Here is a 19,854-nt window from a genome sequence, read left to right as displayed (position 1 = left end):
TGCACTGAAAAGTTCATGCTTTTAATCAAAATTATTCATGCTTTTTCGGACAACTGAGGGCGCTGTTGCTGTGAAACCATCTAGGGAAGAAATGGTTCAGTGTATTTCTATTCAAATTGTGAGTTCAACCTAGAATTTACTTACTAAAAATATTTCTGAGAGAGGGATCGATGCTTTCTTATATGCACATAAACAACGAAGCAGCATATAAAAGAAAACAAAGTCCAGGAAAAGCTACAAAACCCCAGTGTTTTTGTGTACAAACCAATGTAACATTGAGGCTTCTTCCTGAGATGACATAACAGTTTTGTCATGAATATGGAAATATCATTAGCATAAAACCAGACGGGCGTTAAAATAAACTTTGAAATAATGAAACAAAGTTGAAAATAAGGTTAATTAACTGAGGCACAAAGGTGCATTTTTGAGGTTTGTAATCACAAACATTGATTGCAGCCACCCTTTAAATTAAATTGTACGAAATCAGTTGTGTAGTCACAGAGGTAAGATCATTTTTTTGCTTTTAAATCTGTTTTCAAATATTACAATTAAAGTCTAAAATACCCCTTGTCATGTGACCATCCAACAAAAGGAAGCAGTAGCAACAAAACTACACTGTGGTGAGGTCGCTGTGCAGTGAATTGCGAGCACTGAGTGATTAAACGATTTGGGGTATAAATAGATGTATGGTATAAGGTCTTTTACTATGGTAATCACTTGTGATTGCTTAAAACTTCCAGTTGTAGGTCAAGTACTTGCAGAAAGCTTAACATGTGGGCAACATTGCATTACATTATAAAAAGTCTTATAATAAAAACGGACTTCATACAATAGCACACTCCACTCTCCTTTGCATACCTAAAAGGTAACACGAATTTATTTGACTCTTTTTGCTAATAATCGACGAATGAAAAACTGTTCCGAGTATAAAGATAAACACAATTGCGTACTTCTACAAAGGCAGCAGATAAAACATCTAGGTTCTGAAGCTTTACCTCATGGTAAATTCTGAGTAAAATTGAAAAAAAAAATGTTAAAATTATATGATCAAACTAGTGCTCAGGTTAATACTTAGCATAATTAACCAAAGTCTTTGCAATGAGTAATTTTTCCTTTTAACATTTACTTATGTTGATTAAATTGTTTATCGGTCAATGGAGTCGACCCAGCTTCAGTATGATTAAACTCAAAATGGATTTTTATTTGCAAAATAAATGAACCGATCAGAGAGCAGGTTGAGAAAATGGTACCGCCAACATATCGAGCAGGTAGTGATCAACCTGCGTTGCAATCAACTTTGTTGTGATCAAGCTGCCGGTCAGTTTGTATTTATTTAGGACCAGCCGCAAAGTAAAATTGTTTTCTCTACCAGAATGAGCCACCAACCCTACCAGAATATGGTTTCGAAACTTCAGTCCATAGCTTCAGTCCTAATTTTGGTTTTGAGTCATACGAGAAACAGTCCACAAGCCTACGGCAAAGCTTTCCGCTTTATATCATAATTCATCACAAACGCACAGGCCAAGCTGTTCCTTTCATGAAAATGTTACAATGTGGGAGGTTTACCTACATTGGACATTATAATCAAATTATAGCTTCATATCTTCGCTCTGAATAAAAACAGCAGTCAAGTATTACTCTGAGTAAAATATGCCAGATTAAAACTGGCTACTAACCATTGTATTACAATGCCACATCAATACACAACCTTCTAGGTCCCCCCTCAAAATGGACATTATAGTGGATCAACAGTCTAAAATCGAGAACGCCGAGTTAAACTTTAGCTTTTGGTTTGAATTTATATCGAGATGTGTGGCCAGAACCTGACTTCCAGTCCTACTTATCTTTGGTGTCAGTAACAATGTCTATTTCGATTGGGGGGGTCAATTCTTTACCCAAAACACAGATACACACTGTATTAATAGTGAGGGTTTTAAAACTGATGAGTCAATTCTATATCAGAAAATTTAAACTTGTGTCGTAACAAAATAATATTTCAAATTAACTACAATACTAGAAAATTTAAACTTGTGCCGTAACAAAGTAACAAACTGACTACAGCACTGCACAGGTTTTCTGGGTAAATTATGCGACAACTGTTCGATGCTGGAGCGGATATTCACTCTGGAACAATACACATCATTGTGGGCGCCAGTTTTAGTTACAGTAACACAAATTAGCTTGACCTGTGACATAACAGACTGCTGAGTGCGATTTTAAAGAGCGTGATTCCTGCCTGAGGACAGGGGACTAGAAATGCATATTTGATCTGAGTGTCTGTTTGTTATTTTGAACAGAAACATTTTTGTTTTAACAATTTTATCGAAGAAATTAATTGATCTATTAACTTTACGAATAAGTCACGCCATGCAATTTTCTTTCCCTATCGGACCTGGGTGATTTTTTTTGTATTTATTAACATCTTGCAGTCAAAGAGCTTGGGTGCTTTTCTTAAATTCGAGTTGCTATTCTTGCAAACCGCCCATTTTTGTCGAGAAAGGCTAGTCAAAAATCCATACCCTCCACTTACATATTCGATACAGGCGGGGGGGGGTACATATGTTAAGCTATTGAATGACAAAACATCGACTTTCTATATCAAACTGATTTTTTTTTGGGGGGGTGGGGGTTTGCCAGACGGTCACAGAAAAGCCAGCTCTTTTAGGGTTAAAGGGAATACATGAGAAAGTATACATGCATGTTTATTGTTCTCAACAAGTCAGGAACCACGTGCAGGCAATCCGAAATTTTAATACAGGAAGGTTTTTGCCAGCTGAGCCCCAAAGAGAATGCACAGGAAGACACAAGTCGTAGCTTCAGCCACAAGGTTGCTGCCGTTGGTTGAATAAGGCTTGGTGGAGACGGTCTCCACTGTGGTGGGGACCACTTCCGTCGTGGTGGGTGCTTCGGTCGTGGATGGGTCAGTGACGTCGCCCTCCGACACCGTCAACATGAAGTCGTTAGTTTCCTGCTCTCCTTCGATCGTGATGTACGCAATTCCGATGACGGACCCCTCATTGGCGTCATCCTGGCTGTCCGCCTGGATAAGAATCAGAAGCGTGCACCAGTTTGATGTTGGATTGACAGGCTAAGTCTGTATTCACAACCAGTTCGACACTTGAGGGTATAAAATCGAGAGGCAACCATTCCCAACCATGGGGTTCAATCGCTGGAGGAACGGGGGATGTCCCCCCTCCCCAACACACTTTTCCACGTGCGGAATACTATATCAATTACCCAAAACCTAAATGAAAACGTACACCTTGCAAAAAACTTTTACAAACAACTGGCTAAAGTAGCAAGAAATTGTTTCAGATCACACCACACAGCATCTACTCCAAGCCTTGATTTCCCGGGGCCCAAGAGCAGGCGTCGGACCAATCCCACGCTGCGCAGGACTTCATGCTCGCATCTGTTCTGATCAGGGCTATGCCCCCCCCTTTCAAAACGAATAGACGACCTTGCAACGAGTAAAAAGCTGGAAAAGTATGATATACAATTATCATTGGAAGAAGGAACGTAATCTTACTGGTGTAGGATTGAAGGTGTACTTTTTATTTTCCAAAGGTTGAACTGTTATGCACTGTTTTTACAATGTCTCCTTGTGACGTTACTTAACGCCCTCTTTTGTCCATCCTGGTGTTCATGCAGATAAGGACATTATATGACAGTTTATATTCACCTTCTGATGACAGAGAGAAATAAACACAGCTATATGAAATGCGTGAACACGAGCACTTGATGTGCAAAACGTTTTCAGGCCTTTCTCAATCGACTCGCATGCATCGAAGATCCATGATTCATATCATTTTTAAAGTGACCCTGTAACAGAAATATTTTACTAAAATCCCTTGAAATTCCACTTTTGGGTTTCATTTAACTTTGTTTTATATTTTTATTTTGCTATTTAACCCATATACTGGAGCTTATTTGGTTTCATGGCATTGCTTATTTGCATATTCATAAGCAAAACTATGATGTCATATAAATCCCTGAGCCTCAATAATTTGTTTATACGTTGGTTTCGTTTCCTGTAGCAACTCATCGTTGTGTACGTATATGGCATTACGCCAGTCAACGACCTTTTCTTCGGAAATGTTTTCAAATAGAAAATTTGGAATTCACAATCAACATGATAACATACAAACTGAGCAGTGTCTTCCTGGACAGACATGATCAATTGTGATTGTCTAAAAAGAGCTCTATTCAAACCATGTAACTCAAAACAGATGTCATACCTTGAAGAAGAGTGCAGACATAAGCAAAAAGTGATTCCAAGAAAAATTCCTTATATGGATCCTTTAAATAGAAGTAAATAGATTTCTGTTGGTCCACGTCTCACCTGTCTGCGCTTGCGCCTGAACTCGGGTGTGCACGTCTTGTTCAAGTCCTCCGGAGTGATCACAATTGTTACCAACCCCTTTCCAGCCACTGCCTCCAAGCGGAAGTCGTGGAAAGCCTCGTTGGGGTTGGGCGTGGTGGTGGACACATACACCACAGCGTTCCCGCGCGTGGCGTTCACGCTCAAGGTCACGCCGTTCTCGGTGATCGGCAACTGGAAGTTTTGAATTTCGTTGCGATCGATGGTACCGGTCACTGTTTGATTCTGGACCTGGGTGGCCTCTATCGGAAATTTAATGGAAGTAGGATACGTGTTAATGGTATATGTGTAAACGCTGAGCCAATTTGATTTGAAGAACGCAGGAAGAACCAAAGACTGCCTTTGTCCCCTTGCTTCATTCGAAAGATAATTTTAGTTTGGTCCACAGGCAATGAACTCGCGTTTAATTCTACAACGTTTAGCGACCAATGACATGCACAGGCATTGCAAGAACGCAAGGGGCGTGCCCCCATGCCAAATTAAAGGGATCAAGGGGGAAAGCGAAAGAAATTAAAAAAGATATGAAACGGGATGAAAATCACTAATTTTGCATTGATCAAATTCGATGCTGACCCCGCTCGTTACTCTGTAGCTGAGGAGTGCTTTGTCCTCTATGGTATTTAGGCCTATCGTGTTTGGAAAAAGAAGTAGTTTCCCCTGGTAAAAAAAATCGTGGCGACGTCAATTATGTCACGGTTTGCATGGATGCCATCTTACAGGCCAATATTTTTGTTCCACGGGGTATGCACAAAAGGGTTTTCCCTGCGGTACAAAAGAACTACACAGCAAGATAGCAACCACTCAAAGTAGTCTTACGATTACAAGTGGTGTATTCCAGAGCGGCAGCGATGTTGACAATGGCGTCAAAGTCGCTGACGTGGTACACGTAGGTGTCGTTGGGTTTGTTGGCAATGGCATTCAGTTCAAATCTGTTCACAGATGACGTCACCCCGATGGCGAAGATCACGATGCCCTTCTGCCGAGCCCTCTCCGCTGGCCCGGTGACGCTGTCATGCGACTGGCCGTCTGTCACGACCACAGCTACGCGGGGAAACCCCCGATCCGGAGGGCGGGCTCCATTTTCAGGCAGGAAACTCGTGTCGCTCATTTCATCCAAGGCTTCACCAGTGTTTGTTCGACCGTCCTTGTACCTGATGTTTATAACCGCTTCTTTCAGGAGGGCTTTGTCTGTAAAGCTTTTCAGATGGAACTCAATTTGCGGTGAACTGGAATATTGAATAACGCCCACGCGGGTCTTATCGGGCCCGATGTCGAAGAAGTCGACCATTGCCAACACGAAATTCTTGGTTGTGTTGAAGTCCACGCTGCCAACACTCCCAGATCCATCCAAAACGAAAACAAGATCCAACCCGCGGCTATCGCATCCTGGTGACAGTGGACAAACAGATAATATAATATAATATAATATTATTATAATATTATTGGTACCTGGGTAACTTTTATCACACGTGGAAACAGGGATGAGAAGCGCCTGAATCCAGAAAAGCATGCATCTGTGTACAGTGATATGTCAACGAGGAAGCCAAATTTCCTAAGGGAAGTGGATATGAAGCTTTGAAAGATGTCGAGTAAAAGTGTTCTCATTCATAGCCTGAGAGAATTTTAAAGGTTGGGAAGTTGCAGAAAAATGGTCTGTTTGACAGAATATATTAAAACGCGGTAATAGGTTGTGAACTGCTATTGGTTGAGCACTTATCACGCGATTTGCCACAAACGCGTATGGCTACCAGCGAGAAGTACATGTAACTGAGCGATATACGCTTTGGCAGACATGGGTGATACTCACGCACTCCACGGGGTGTCTTTCCCGCTTTTGAAAGTGCCGTTACGATTGCGTTGCATTATGTCAGGGCACGAGGTTGTAGCTACGGACGTAAATTGATGTATGTTCACTTCTGCGATATGTGTCGAGGGTGACATCGAAGCGCTCCCGTATCGTTTGTCACTGATCCATTCATATTATTTTTTTCTCAATTTAGTAGTGCAAATTTCGTTATGATAATTTCACCGTATTGATGTCGGAAGAGATGAAAGGTCAACTCCAAAGTAGAGGTTCTTTGTTGTTCGAAAAATGGGAATCATAATTTTGACTTTTAAATCAGACATTATCATAATTATCATCACGGAGAACATTCTGGCAGAAAAGTTGTGGCGAATTCTACACGGCAACAGGAAAAAGCACACAGTTTCGGGAGTAATCAGTGACATGAAGGGACAGCTGTCTCCCGATTTGTTTTTAGAAATGTTTACAGAAAGATGACACTCTTTCTTTCAATTATTTATCATTTACCTGAATTTGTTCAATTACTCATGAAACTTCTAATCAACTTTAATCACATAACTGTAATCACTTTCCCATAAATTCGTATGAGCTATATAACAAGACAAGTTGTTGCCTGCAGTGGCTGGGTCCATGGGTTTTGCACATTCTCTGGGTCAAAACACCACGGATCCTTTCACTGCAAGCAACAACAGGCCACCATACTTATCTTCTTGCATTAGTTCTATGACGTACGCATATTATGGTTACGTTATAGTTATCATTGACAGTCCCCCATAAACTGCCCCATCAAAAGAACCGACGGATGAAGTGTCGCCAATTCGTCAAGACAGATCCCCGGTTAAACCTCTTCATGCATCATTACTTATGAAATTTCGACAAAGATGCTCTGTAAAATCACATTTTCTTCTAAAGATACAGCCGTACTAAACACAATTGCAGTGGTCCCCCGATTTCTTACCAGTCTGTTCAAGTGCAGTGACTTTGAGAATAAAGTTCTCTGCCGTGTCAGTCGGTTGGGCGTGGTACCTCTGGTACCATTCCTCAGCTTGAACCTCCAAAGCCTAACCCAAGATGAAAAAAAAAGCAACGCATGTTTAGGAATTATAAACGTGTGCTTTTTGTTACCCTCGTAATACGGGTTGATGATTGAGGTTAACACGTTGTGGGTTTTCATAATACAGGTGTGCTGAGCAAAGATCGTAAGGATCGGTGCAAGATGGCGAACTTTGCAGTGAATACACGTAAAACTTTGTAATTGCACGGGCGCCAATTGAGCAAGCGCTACGCCTGCCCAATGCACAGTAATGCAAAGGCGCAGGCGCCGCGGCAGGCACATGCACCTGGTGAGCCTGCGCCTAAGCAAAGTCTGCCCCTCCCAAAAAATGTCCAGCAGCCCCCCCCCCGGGGGAATATTGTATTCCCAGTAGCAAAGATTGAAAGGTATAATGTCGGGTGCGAAGGGCCTAGCCCCCACCTCCCACAATAATTGCTCCATAATACCATGAACACAGCGAGGACTCGTAAACAGGATAAAATGTCCTTTCAGTTTAAGTTTGGAAAAAAGTTGAACTCACAAAACAAAATAACAAACCTGTTTTGAGGGAGCCTGTAGGGGGTATGATGTTAGATAGTGTACAAATATTGACTGCTTTCGCCTCGGGAAAATAGAATACTCCATGGATCACCTTGGGGGGCAATTTTAGTATACCAAGAGATCAGGCAGTCAATATTTGGTTTCTAACACCTCATCCACAGATTCTGCACAATTTAAGATTAAAAAAATCAGTAATGGAACACCAAAGAACAAACCGTTGGTGTTCCATTTTGCAAATCCGGCATGTGTGACGTTAGACTGTGTGTACCGACATCATACACTATGTACGTGATATACCGGCGTTAAAAGGGCACTTGGCTATTTGCATTTTCGTTCTCTTAAATTGTTCAATTATAGCCTGATTCAACAGGTTCGAGAGTGACAGATAAAGGTTTATGCTATGAGACGACATAAACGCCTAGGTACCATTCATGTTGCTACGGACGAAGTACTTTTGTTGCTACGGGTATAGAGGGAGGCTGCCTGAGAATAGACTTTTTGGAGTGGTGGTACAGAAACAGTAAAACTTGTAAGTGTAACATGAAACACTTTCAGCCAATTAAGATACAGAATCTGTATGTGGGTGAGGTGTTTAAAAAGAGCTATAACGAAGGGGCGCCATAATGTTAATGAAAACAAATTACATTTCGCCTTCTTCTTGACTATCACCTCTTCTAGCGGGCAAGTTGTTGATATCCGGTTACACATTGCAGATTGCTTCACAGATCGTGTGAAGCTTCACAAATCGATATTTACTTACCAGTGGGATGATGTAATTTTGGTTGTGAAAGAACAACCGCGCAGCCAGAGCCGAATACAACGGTTTACGACAGTCATCCCAGGAGGCACGACTCCAGCGGATGCAAAAAAGCCTCTCAATGTCATCAAATACAGGGAGGTAGGCCAGCTCGTTTACCATCTGCTTAGTGACGTCAAAGACGGCGCTGTCCACTCGCCAGATTCCCCCGTGGTAGTTCGGGTCGGAGAAAGTGTGGGCTGCCGTGCCGTCCGCAGTTTCCACCCACGCGATGCGCCGCAGGAAGCGGTTGTCTGTCTGGAGGTAAGGGTTGACCTCTGCCAGTCGGTTCACCTTCGCCATAGTGGCATCCACCACGTCCGTACCGCTTTCGCCGGGTACGACAGTCAGGTCGGTGCCCTGGCCTCGAATCAGTGGCAGGAATACGAGAAGAAAAATTGCTACAAGGTGCCCTGGTAAAAACAAAAGTTTGCATGCTATTGAAGCCGTGTCCGAAACGGGCTTGCCGAGCTACGGCAAGGTCTAGACCTAGCTCTGGACATCAGATTTGGATGCAGCCTTAAAACTCGACGTAAATTAAGGAATACAACAAAAGAAAAGGAGTTTTCAATGGGAACAGCTGACCAAGGCCGCTTCTATTAGGCTAGCCAAATCGACAATAAGCTATGGGTCCGAGCGGACCAAGAGAGGGCGCAATCGTCTTAGCTGCAATGGAGGTTCCATCGTCGCCGGCGCCCGAACAGGGTGCTGGGGTGGACTGGTGGCTTTGCACATGACATTCGCTACTTTGTGCAAAACTCGACCGCGAGGTTACCACTCCCTGTTAGCAAAGCGTCATTTTAAGTTTTGGTTGTCAATAGCAATGCTTTGGCATAAATCAAAATGTCGATTTATATGATAAAACACGGCCTTGATGCAATCAAGGTAGTTAATCTTCTCACTAAGTATCACTGATCGCATGTCTTTTGAAGATATATTTCAAATCATTGGTTATCTTTATCAGTTTTGGATGAGCTGATGAGGTAAAATGACGATATTTTCAGCAATGAGGAAAAAAATCGAATTAGCATTGAGCGAGTTCGTGCAAATGGCAGAAATCTACCCACAATGCTCTGCAACCCCGTGTGACATATTTCCTTTACTAAAATCTGTGCAAAGCGACCAGCCCTTCCCAACGCCCAGTTCGGGCGCTGTAACAATCTGTTCTCGTAATTCAAGTGAACATAACCATTTGAATTCTCCATACAAACACTGTTTCTATACCTCATGTTTCGGAGCAAGCCTTTAATTAGTTAGACACGCCTTGCATTAATACACTGTTCTCCATGGATAACAACGGCACAAAGGAACCAAAGATGGTGGTCGCTACATACGCAGCAAGGTATGAGACGGAGAGAACCCCCCCTGCTTTGTGTTGGTCATTGTCTCGCAGGAATCTGGGGAATTCCTTCAGACATCTTGGGGGGATGTGTTAAGTAACAATAGTCTGGAATGTGTATAGGGATTGGACATGTTGGGGGGGGTACCCCTTGGTCTCATTTCTTGCTGGGTATAGGTCGCTATGCAAAAGCTTGCCCAGAATCACGAAGTATAGCAGCGGTGTCTTTAGTCTGAGGAATTGAAATGTTTACGTTTATGTGCAATCAGATGACTCAGTGAAATAGATTTCAAATTTAACTCAAAAATGGCTTATTGCTTTTTAACAATGAGCATGCGCAATTCTGTTACACTCGATCCACCCTCGTCGGTCATTTTTTGAAAGTCTCATCGCAACTCGCATTTCGCCGGTTGCTACGATTCTCGCAGCGTACAAAGTCATTGAAATCACGTACTGTAACAATTATTTTCAGGTGAAAAGTTCCCTCCATAATGACAAATGAGATTGGTTGTTGATAACTAGTGGTGCAACCATGACCCTGGGGCCTGCATGTGGTCGACTAGACAGTCCAGACCATCCATCGTTTGGGCTGTGTTTGTCGAACTATAGTTAATTATAGTCGTCGCTCGCACTTGCCCTAGGCCCATGTCCTTTAAGGGCATTAGCGCGAGAACCAGCGCGTGAACCAACACTCACGCATACTTCATTCGTTAGCACCGTACTTCCAGGTTCAAAATGATGCCACATATAGCGCTCTGCATTCAAAGTGTCAACCAGCATAATACTAGACCAAGCCGATTGGCTAACTAACCAGTCAGTCCGGCAGCCGGTATGCAAAGCCGGTACGAATTCCTTGCCAGTCAACTTTCCGAGTCACCATACATGTATAGGACGCAGAATGCAACCACACGGTATGCACACAAGACTAGCCTTTCATGGCTAATTACCAGTCAGAATGTTAAAGGGGGAGGCAATTAATAGTTGACCTTTTCGGAGTTCCTAGAGTAATGCCTTGCGGTCATTTTGACACTAATTTTGTGAAAATCGGACATACTGTTCTTACACAACGCACTTTTTTCGAGACAGGTCACCCGAGTGTATATTTTCCCACTGTGGTGCTCAATGCACCCAGACTAGCACGCATGTAGCCATGAACTTCAAATGACCGTAACGACAAAACCATATTTCTGATAGAGTGCAAGTTTCACATTTGCAATGATCAGGAATGTCTTTACATGCAAGTTAAGATAAAAAAAAATATATATACAGCAAGGCACAGCCGAGTTTTTTGGGGCTGTGAGATTGTCCAAAATACCTCGGCTCTGTTAATAATGTTAGGGTTAAAATGCTAGGTAAAATGACCAGTGATCAGTGCATTGATTTGCTCTTTGAGTTCATAAAACCTAAACCATTGGCTAATGTTGCATTCTCACAGATGGGGCCGGATATTTTTAAAGGGTTCTAGTCAGAACTATTAATTGTTCAACATTAGCACGAAAGCTCAACACAGGGGAAAAACTGCATCGCGGCAATGTCCGGAAACTATGGGTGTGTGTCTGTGGGGGTTGATCCGCCTCGTGTTTTTTTTAGGTTTTATACTGTTTTAGATATGATGATTATAGACTAAGCTTCAAATAACTTTGCTTCTCAGCTCTTGGAAATTTCCATGACATCACTGTGAACAAATGCGTGAACATTCCCCATCACCGAATGATGTAAAAATAAACTTTTCAACGATATTGCAACACAAGGAAACAGAAATTCCCAGGCACCCGGGCATTGCATCAAGTGAAGAAAAGATTTCCCTAGTCCTTTATCCCCTTGAATAGCAGCCTTTGTAGAGGTGTTCGAACAGTCTGTGTACTTTCCATTCAAATACAATCATCTAGAAACGCTCATTACCGCTGACATGACTATGAACCCACTGCGAGCTAACAAAATTCTGAAGGTCAGGCTACGTGCTGATAAGCCCATAATATAATGTGTGCATAATGCGCATGATCGCCTCGCTCGGTAACATTATGGACTGGCATGCACGAGCTATGGATCTGGAGAGATCGAAATACTAGCTGAATTAAGCTACCGATTTACCAAATTCTCTCCAAAAAGCATTAGTGAAATGTCATCACCTGTGTTTAAAGTTGAATATATACTTCGTTAACTGTTTATAGGACAATCATTTATATATATAAAACAGGTAAACCCTCTTTTAGACAAATGGACCACATGGTCCTGTCCCTGCCAATTATGCTCTTGTGATGAGCGAACAAGTTATTTAGTTGTGGAATGTCTGTCACAAAGTTAGGTACACATTTTTAATTCAATTCCGTAGTCAAAGATACGGAGGGCAGTATTTTAGATGAATCAATAAAAGAAAACGAATTACTCTGTGTTTTATCAAATATACGATTAGACTGTGAAGTAAGAGATGGGTTTACCAATGGAACTGTTGTGGAAGAAATATTCCATACTGTGCCATAAAGACATTGACCAGCATATCTCTCGGGTTAGAATCGTATTCCTGAATGCATACTCACCATGCTTTGAGTTTGGGAGTTAACCTTTGTATTCGGGGTTCGTCTCCATACCAACTTTCTTTCAGAAAAGCGCAGGACTAATTCAAGGCAAAACGCCTCAACATGGAAATGTAACCAACAACGATCCCTAATTATTGCTTTTGGCATTTCTTAATGTAGTTCTGTGCAGTTCCGCCTTGAGTCTTGAGTTGGCTACATCCTGCGTGTCCCATTCCCTTGTACTGGGCAACATTTAGTTCAAATATGGAAAAAGTACTAGAATGATAAACATCCTCAATTTAATTTGTTTTCTTAATTGACTATCAAAACCTGTTTGATTACGTTGTATTCCTATTTCTTGTTTTACCAATCCATCCAGTTAATTGTCTCCTCAGCCCTTAGGCCAAAGTTATTTCTGTCTACATGTTAAATCCTACTTTTGATGAGTGGAAAATAGGCTTGGTTTAAAAATTTAGAAGTTTCACTGTCTTTCCAGGTCACATAAATACATTGCACATACAAGTACAAGACTATTTCCCAAACTGTAACTTTATCTGCGTGATTGGTTTATAATGGAAAAGTGTTTCGTGGTCATTTTCTGCATATAATGTTGAAGTCCACTTTTAAAAATTTATTTTGGTGTTTAAATGATCACTTAACGTTTGCTGAGGATAGCATTAGTATATTTTTGAAATATTTAAAAGCTAAGATTTTATGCTCAAACGAATTTCTTCAAGCTGTGTCAGCTCTTGTGAAAAGTATTTTTTGTTGGAGGATCATACCGTACATTTGCAAGGACTTTATCCCAAAGAGAGACAGGGAGGAATTCGCAGAATCTGCAGTTTTGTTCATTGTTAAGAGTCCTTCTCCGCTGTAACCTTTTCCCGCCTTTTCTTTATCAGTTTTGGCAAATAAACAATTTTTCCCTTCGGCCAATTCCAACTGAATCGCCTTAACACGAACAAGCAACATAATTATTGCCACAGCGGGATTTGAAACTGGGCCCCATCGGAACAATCTTACGGGCCCTCTTATCCACTGGGCAATCGATTCAGCCCCATGTTGCTGACTCTTCTCAAATTGTAAGTATCTTTGTCAGGGGCTTCTTAACAGCAACAAGTTCTTAGCGCACATAGACCTAATTTTTTAAAGCTAGATAGCCCAGCTGGTACAGCAATGATGTGGTGTACCCAAGACTGTATGCTCGGGAGATCTCATGTGTAGGGGCATAAATTCCAGCAGTGTGGGGTAGGTATGCCCCACCGTTTGAGGTGGGCGATGGGTTAATCATCTCCCCACTTTTTTACGGTGATCAAAAAATTAAAGCGCATTGTGAAGAACTTTGTTGATTGCTCAATGAGTAAAATGTGTGCCATGCCACCCTGGATGAATGTAATTCATATTTCAGTTTTATACATCAATATCATGAACACTGACCTCTATATGGTGTCATACGGTGTCACCCCCCCCTTGCGCTACACACTTTCTTGGCCAGGCAAGTCACCCCCCACCTTCCTCATCCCTCATCCCCCAATTTTTTGGCACAAATTTACGCCACTGCTAACGCGACGTTTCAACCGGTGGTTTTAGTGTCAACTAGGAGTCACTTACCTCGTGTGGTCTTTCTCTTCATTTTGAGAATCGAATCTGTCAAAACGAAACTGAAATTAAACCTGCCTTTCTCCTACGAAGTCCGGGCGTGAAATGAATCGGAAATATAACCAGGGTCGTAGACGGAAGTGGTAGAGGGAAAATACTGACCCTCGTACAGCTCTTTTGATGAGGTTATAATAAGCGTGCCTCTGTCGCCTCCAGTTTTCTAACAATGCTCAAAGGCGCTGGGAAAACATTTCGGAATTGTTTGCTCGGAGGGAACCACGCAATGCGCTGCCACAGTGATTTCTTTTTCTGATTCAAAAGATATATTTTTTTGTGGTGATTTATCAATACGTGCTTCGAACTTCCGCAACGGGGTAGCCTTCTCAGTTTAACACTGCTATTCTTAAGGGCCCTCATTACAAATACAATTAAATTAAAGTAAAACACATACAGTACACTAAAGATTAAAAATAAATAGACAACTTAAATAAAAAAATAGAAACCATCAATACAGCGTTAAAACCAACCAACCAACCAACCCCCCCCCAAAAAAAATCAAAAATCCTAACTGGGTGTATAAAAATAATTAGATCATAAAGTGCAATTGATGTGATAAAAATCCATAGTTCGAGCAACAAAATAAACGGGATGCGTATGATCACAAACACCGCTAAACAAAGCACACACAAAATATTATAATACATTATACAATACATTACAAAATGATTATTGTAAAAGAAAATACATTTTATAAAGTAAGAAAAGAAAAATTGTAAAAATCAATAACCAGGAAAAAATGTGATATATAAAAAAGCATAAAACAAAATTAAGTTTAAATTAAAAATTAAACTAAAGTAAACGAAATTAACATTAGCATCAAAAACCAAACAACACAAGACGATTAAAGGTATAATACCAAGGCCTATCCGACAAGCTCGCTTGTCTTGTGGGGAAGACATTTTCAGTGGCGACAAAACAGAGCAAGCTCAAAAGTGTATCCCTTTGCTGCCTTTGCAGTAGTAGACTTATCCGCTCCGAGCGAACAAAAGATGTGGTGTTACTCAGCCCATAGGCGCGCGTTTATGATGGGATCAATGGCGCAGTTTTGATGGGGTACTCGCTGCATGACTACAAGTAACGAATTTCTTGTAGGGTGCACCCTCGTAACTAGGCCAGAAATATGTCCGCCGAGCTCATTAATAAAAGTTATATACTCAAAATATTCTAAATTTGAGGGTCCCGAGAGCCATGGAACTGAGGAATTGAAGAAATATGAGACTGAACCTCTCGGCCGGACTCAAGGCTTCCAATTCTGAGCAATTTGGATGCAATCTGTTTTAAAAGTGGCACTATTTGAGCCATTTTGCCGAGGGAGGGTTTTTCAAAATGGCTACTTTTCTGGACAGGGACATTTTCTGCATTTTAGGGGTGGTCTGCTTCTGGTGAAAATTTCTCAAAAATTCATTAGTCAACCCCGCGAAAATTGAAAGGAAAATGAGAGAGGACATGTGGAACATAATTTTTCTGTGCAGCCTGAACACCTGTGAGATTTGTGAGTATTTTTAAAATATTTGTGAAGTATGGGGATTTATCACTGCTGTCTATGGGAATTTACCTTTAGTGGTGCACCCTGTAGGGTCTTTGCGTACACGCAGAGCGCGTGCAAGAACCCGCTTGGAAAACGTACTACCAGCTGTCTTTCTTTTGCCGCTTGGGGGTGCACTTCAACTCGGATGTTCCAAGGCTGCATTCGAATCTCTTGTTATTATTGGCGGCACTTTGCAGATTGCGGAGTGCAGATTATTGGCTGCACTTTGCGGAGTGCGGGGTAATGCGGGATTTTAAAGTTTTCTTTTGTAATTGTATTCTGCGTTATTCTTTTGTAACTCTTGTCTAAATGAGTAAATTCCAATTGTCATGTGTAAATTCAGTGATTAAATTAACTAAAGGAAAGTATATTAAATAAGTTCATTTGATCTTGCCGGTAATACTTTATGTCCGCACATGCTCATTGTTGTGTAAGTCGACTGGGTCATCAAATCAATTACCAATCGGTGATATATTTCAGCCCAAACAACCCCTAACCCCTGGACCTTTGATTTTTAATCAAACTCAAGGGCTAAGGGAGATAGTTTAGGTCTAGTGAATTTCCTTACAGTTGGAAATAGTTCGCCCAGATTGGTGAGACCGAGGCTGGCTCGCGGGAATAAAACGCCACAGTCGCTTGAAGAAGTGCGCCCTCTCTTGGTCTAGCTCGAGGCCCACAGATCATGTTCCCAGAAACTTTTTCACTGTAATCTGTTTTATGGGGGTGGTTCCAGACTATTTTGGGCTCCATTCCTCATTGCATTGTTCTAAGATGCAGCTTCTTAATTAGATATGGCTAAATCACAAATTTTATTATTATTCATTTGCATAAGTGACACTAATCTTTAATAAAATTTTCGTTATTGCTTTCATTTCATTCTCTCTTACCAAAAATAATAAAAAAAATCTCCTTCAAAATGGGCGATTTACAATACTGCGCCAACAAGAGTCTGTCGACTCTTTCCAAACGCCGCATTCGATCGACAGATTTTGCGCATTGTGATCAGCCAACGCGTTGCAAAATCTTGGTAGCGCACTATTGTAAATCGCCCGGATTCAGTGTGTGAAAACCTCCCTTTCCAGGTTTTTTGGTCGACATGCTCGACATCACAAGAATCTGCTAAATTGAGGACAAGCTGTTTTGCCTTGCCCATTTCTTGTTAGTTCTTGCCTCTCTTTCCATTCTGGTTTGACCTGTCCCTTTCCTAGTAACAATGTTATCGAATCACATGAAATAAGTCGGAATCTACCGGCTTTTGTTTTTTAAATTCTAAGTCAAGAAATTAAGGGAGACCTTTCAAAAGTGAGCTTGGATATGAACCTCAGACAAAATAAGTGTCCGTTAGATCATGACACTTTACTTCAGAAATATGCCGCTTTTATGGGCCCATTCCTTTGTGATTCGATTACATTTTTACGAACAGCAACACACACGTAAGCAGAAACAGATATAAAAACATGAAGCTCGGTCACTGTTCCACTTTTTTAACCCTTTTATTCTTATTTCATTTTCTTTTATTCTTATTTCATATTAAATCTCAAGTTTTCATTCAGGTTATCAGAACATTGTTCCCGTATTCTTACATTTCAACACAAATATGAACAATCTGTGAAACTGGTAGTGCAAATATCTAACGTTGGTCATATCAAGGACAAATGCCTTTAGAAACGTGCATTTTGGGGCCCATTTTCAATGGGGAGATGGCTACTTTCGATTTCGAAATCGTTTGCACCCATTCTCACAAGTCTAACCATCCCCTTCTAATACTTGCGCAAATGCCCAAGATATTGAATGATCTATATCAACGGCACTTTTTTGTCAGTTTTGTCTCTTTTAGAGATTGTTAATCTATAAAGTATTGAAGCGGAAGATTTATCATGAACGTAAATTATTTGAACTAATCGTCGAGATGATATTACAAGAATTTACACTTTTTAATGATCTGTTGTTGCTTCTTCTGACGTTACAGAAAGATGATATTTGCATAAACCAATTCAGTAATCGTACACTGCAAAAACTTCGGTGTTAAAATCAACACTTTTTGGTGTTATCAGATGACCACACCATAAGGTGTTACTTTATCATTGCTAATGTTACTTTGTAGGTCCAACACCTGTAAGTGTTACAATGCACTGGAAGATGCTCACTGTAAAACCAAATAACACCAAAATTTTTAACACCAGTGAAAAGTGTTATCTGATAACAGATATGCAGTGTACGTCGGGCGTCAATTTGCGCAAAATCTTTGTTTTTTACACAATATTGATACCCCAGGAAAGGACTGGATGAACTTTTATTCACTTTGTAATTTGATTTGTAGCGAGTACTATATTCATTCCGAAGAATCAAATTAGTGCCTTGGATTACTAATTTGCGCAAAGAAATTAGTAACTTGTGCTTAACAAATTAGTAATTCGTGGAAAACCTTTACTAATGTGTGTAAATGTGGCACTGGATTAATTTGCGCTAACGAATTATTAGAGCGCAAACATGAATTACTTCAGAGATTTGTGTGAACAAATAAAACATTTTTGCACACGAATTAGTGTTCATGGGGTCAAATTACTAATTTCTTTGAGTGGATTACTGAGTGATCCGTGCGAGTGAATTAGTAATTTGTGGAGAAAAACAAATTACTGATTTGTGTCAAATCACAGGAGAGATTCGTTGGAACGAACGTAAATTCATGCAAGCAAATCTTAATTCTTGCGAACGACTTGGAAACTTTTCCACGAATTACTAGTTTCCGCAGAAACTTCCTGAGCAATTCAAACAAACAAATTTCGTAATTTGTGCGAGGGAGTAATTAATTCTAAGGGAATGGATTAACAATTGTTGCCAATGAGCTACTGGCGTAATTCTTACAAAGAAAAACTACTAATTTTTTGCTAAAGAATTACTGAAGCAATTCATGCAAGTAAATGAGTAATCTGTGCAAACGTACTTCATTGACAAGTTAAAGTTCGAACAAATTACTAAGACTAATTTGGGCCTACGTATTAGTAATTCATGGAAACTAACTGATGATTCTTGCCAACAAATTGGTAATTCGTGGGCACGAATTACCAACTTGTGCAATTGACTGGAGTAATTGGAGCGAACGAATTAGGAATTTTGGAAAAGAAATAAAATTTCTACACACCAAATAACATTTAAAGTAATAGTTCCAACGGGTTTCTTCCTGGGTTTCATACATTGGCTTAGTAGATAAATGTTTAAAACAGTAAATAGTTTTAGATATATTTTCATTAGCATGAAATTTTCAAAAGTAGATGTACAGAGCAGCTCCCTACGCTGATCGACGATCAAACACAGGTGTCTTCGAGTCGGTCCTCAGGAACCTGCGCAAATGACAAAATTGGACAAAATAAGTTATGATTTAAGATCAACAGGATCAAACGCAACAATGCGATAAAGAGAATGCCTTGTGATGACCTGGACTTTTTGTCATTTCTATACAGCAAACAACAAGTTTTAAGTGTTTTTTACACTTGTCACTTTCGAAATATAAAGGTTAGTTGGGACACTGCATTTTGCTGGCCTCGAAAAGGAATCAAAATATCTCAGCCAAAGTTGCATGATGACGATTTTAAAGTGAAACATCCAAAGACAAACCACCCTCAACAACCATTATTAAGGCGCTGAGGGTACTATTTAACTTTCAATTCAAAGGTGCGGCAAATTAGTTACAAGTAATCAAAAGCAAAGGGGCGTGTCTTGAACCCTACTTAACTGGACCAAAACAACGAAAATACAGTTGGCATTATTCGAATACTCTACAAGTCACAGAGGGGGCATTACATGCATTGAATAAAACCACCCAATGGCACACCCAAATGTATGTGTGTTGGGTGGCTTTACAGGTTTGGGTATACTTTTTTCACAATAAAGATCCATTGTAAAAACAACGCTTAGAGTTTGAACATATTTCTAAACATATTTTTTGTACCTGCTTTTTTGACATGTTTAACCGCGACATGTTTAGTGTTACAGGTTAGGAATGTGTTGAAATGCTAAGCGGATTTCAGAAGCTAAACGGTTACCACAGAAAAGCGTTTAGCGCTTAAACACATTCCTAAACATAGTTACTAAACAAGTCATGGGTTGAACGTGTGGAAAAAGTGGGTACAAAAAGTGTTTGAACTGTAAACGTTGCTTTTACAGTGTGCAGTATGAACCTACATCTTTCCCACTCCTTACATCGTTACCCGCGACAGCTATACATCCCCAGTCCCAT

At 40.6% G+C, this 19,854-nt stretch overlaps 1 protein-coding gene and 1 long non-coding RNA gene across 2 annotated transcripts in view; both read right to left on the bottom strand.

Annotated features, from left to right (window-relative positions):
• Positions 1 to 849: 849 nt before the first annotated feature.
• LOC110973524 (uncharacterized) lies at positions 850 to 14,210 on the bottom strand. The gene is made up of 6 exons (XM_022224407.2): positions 14,042 to 14,210; positions 8,540 to 8,988; positions 7,144 to 7,246; positions 5,198 to 5,767; positions 4,343 to 4,623; positions 850 to 3,040 (listed from the first exon to the last, which is right to left on the bottom strand). Exons 1-6 carry the CDS (start codon positions 14,061 to 14,063, stop codon positions 2,750 to 2,752), a joined length of 1,716 nt encoding a protein of 571 aa, XP_022080099.2. The 5' UTR covers positions 14,064 to 14,210; the 3' UTR covers positions 850 to 2,749.
• Positions 14,211 to 17,097: 2,887 nt separating this feature from the next.
• Positions 17,098 to 19,854, bottom strand: part of LOC110973537 (uncharacterized) — a 14,678-nt gene continuing 11,921 nt past the window's right edge. The window contains exon 4 of the long non-coding RNA XR_002597484.2: positions 17,098 to 18,958. This is a non-coding gene — a long non-coding RNA (uncharacterized LOC110973537). The remainder of the gene's footprint in view (positions 18,959 to 19,854) is intronic.

The sequence above is a fragment of the Acanthaster planci genome, linkage group LG17 (assembly GCF_054643075.1).
Source record: "Acanthaster planci isolate LZ-2023a linkage group LG17, COTS_SCS, whole genome shotgun sequence".
Lineage (NCBI taxonomy): Eukaryota > Metazoa > Echinodermata > Asteroidea > Valvatida > Acanthasteridae > Acanthaster > Acanthaster planci.
The sequence above is the reverse complement of the archived record's forward strand: the minus strand, read 5'-3'. Positions and strand labels throughout refer to the sequence as shown.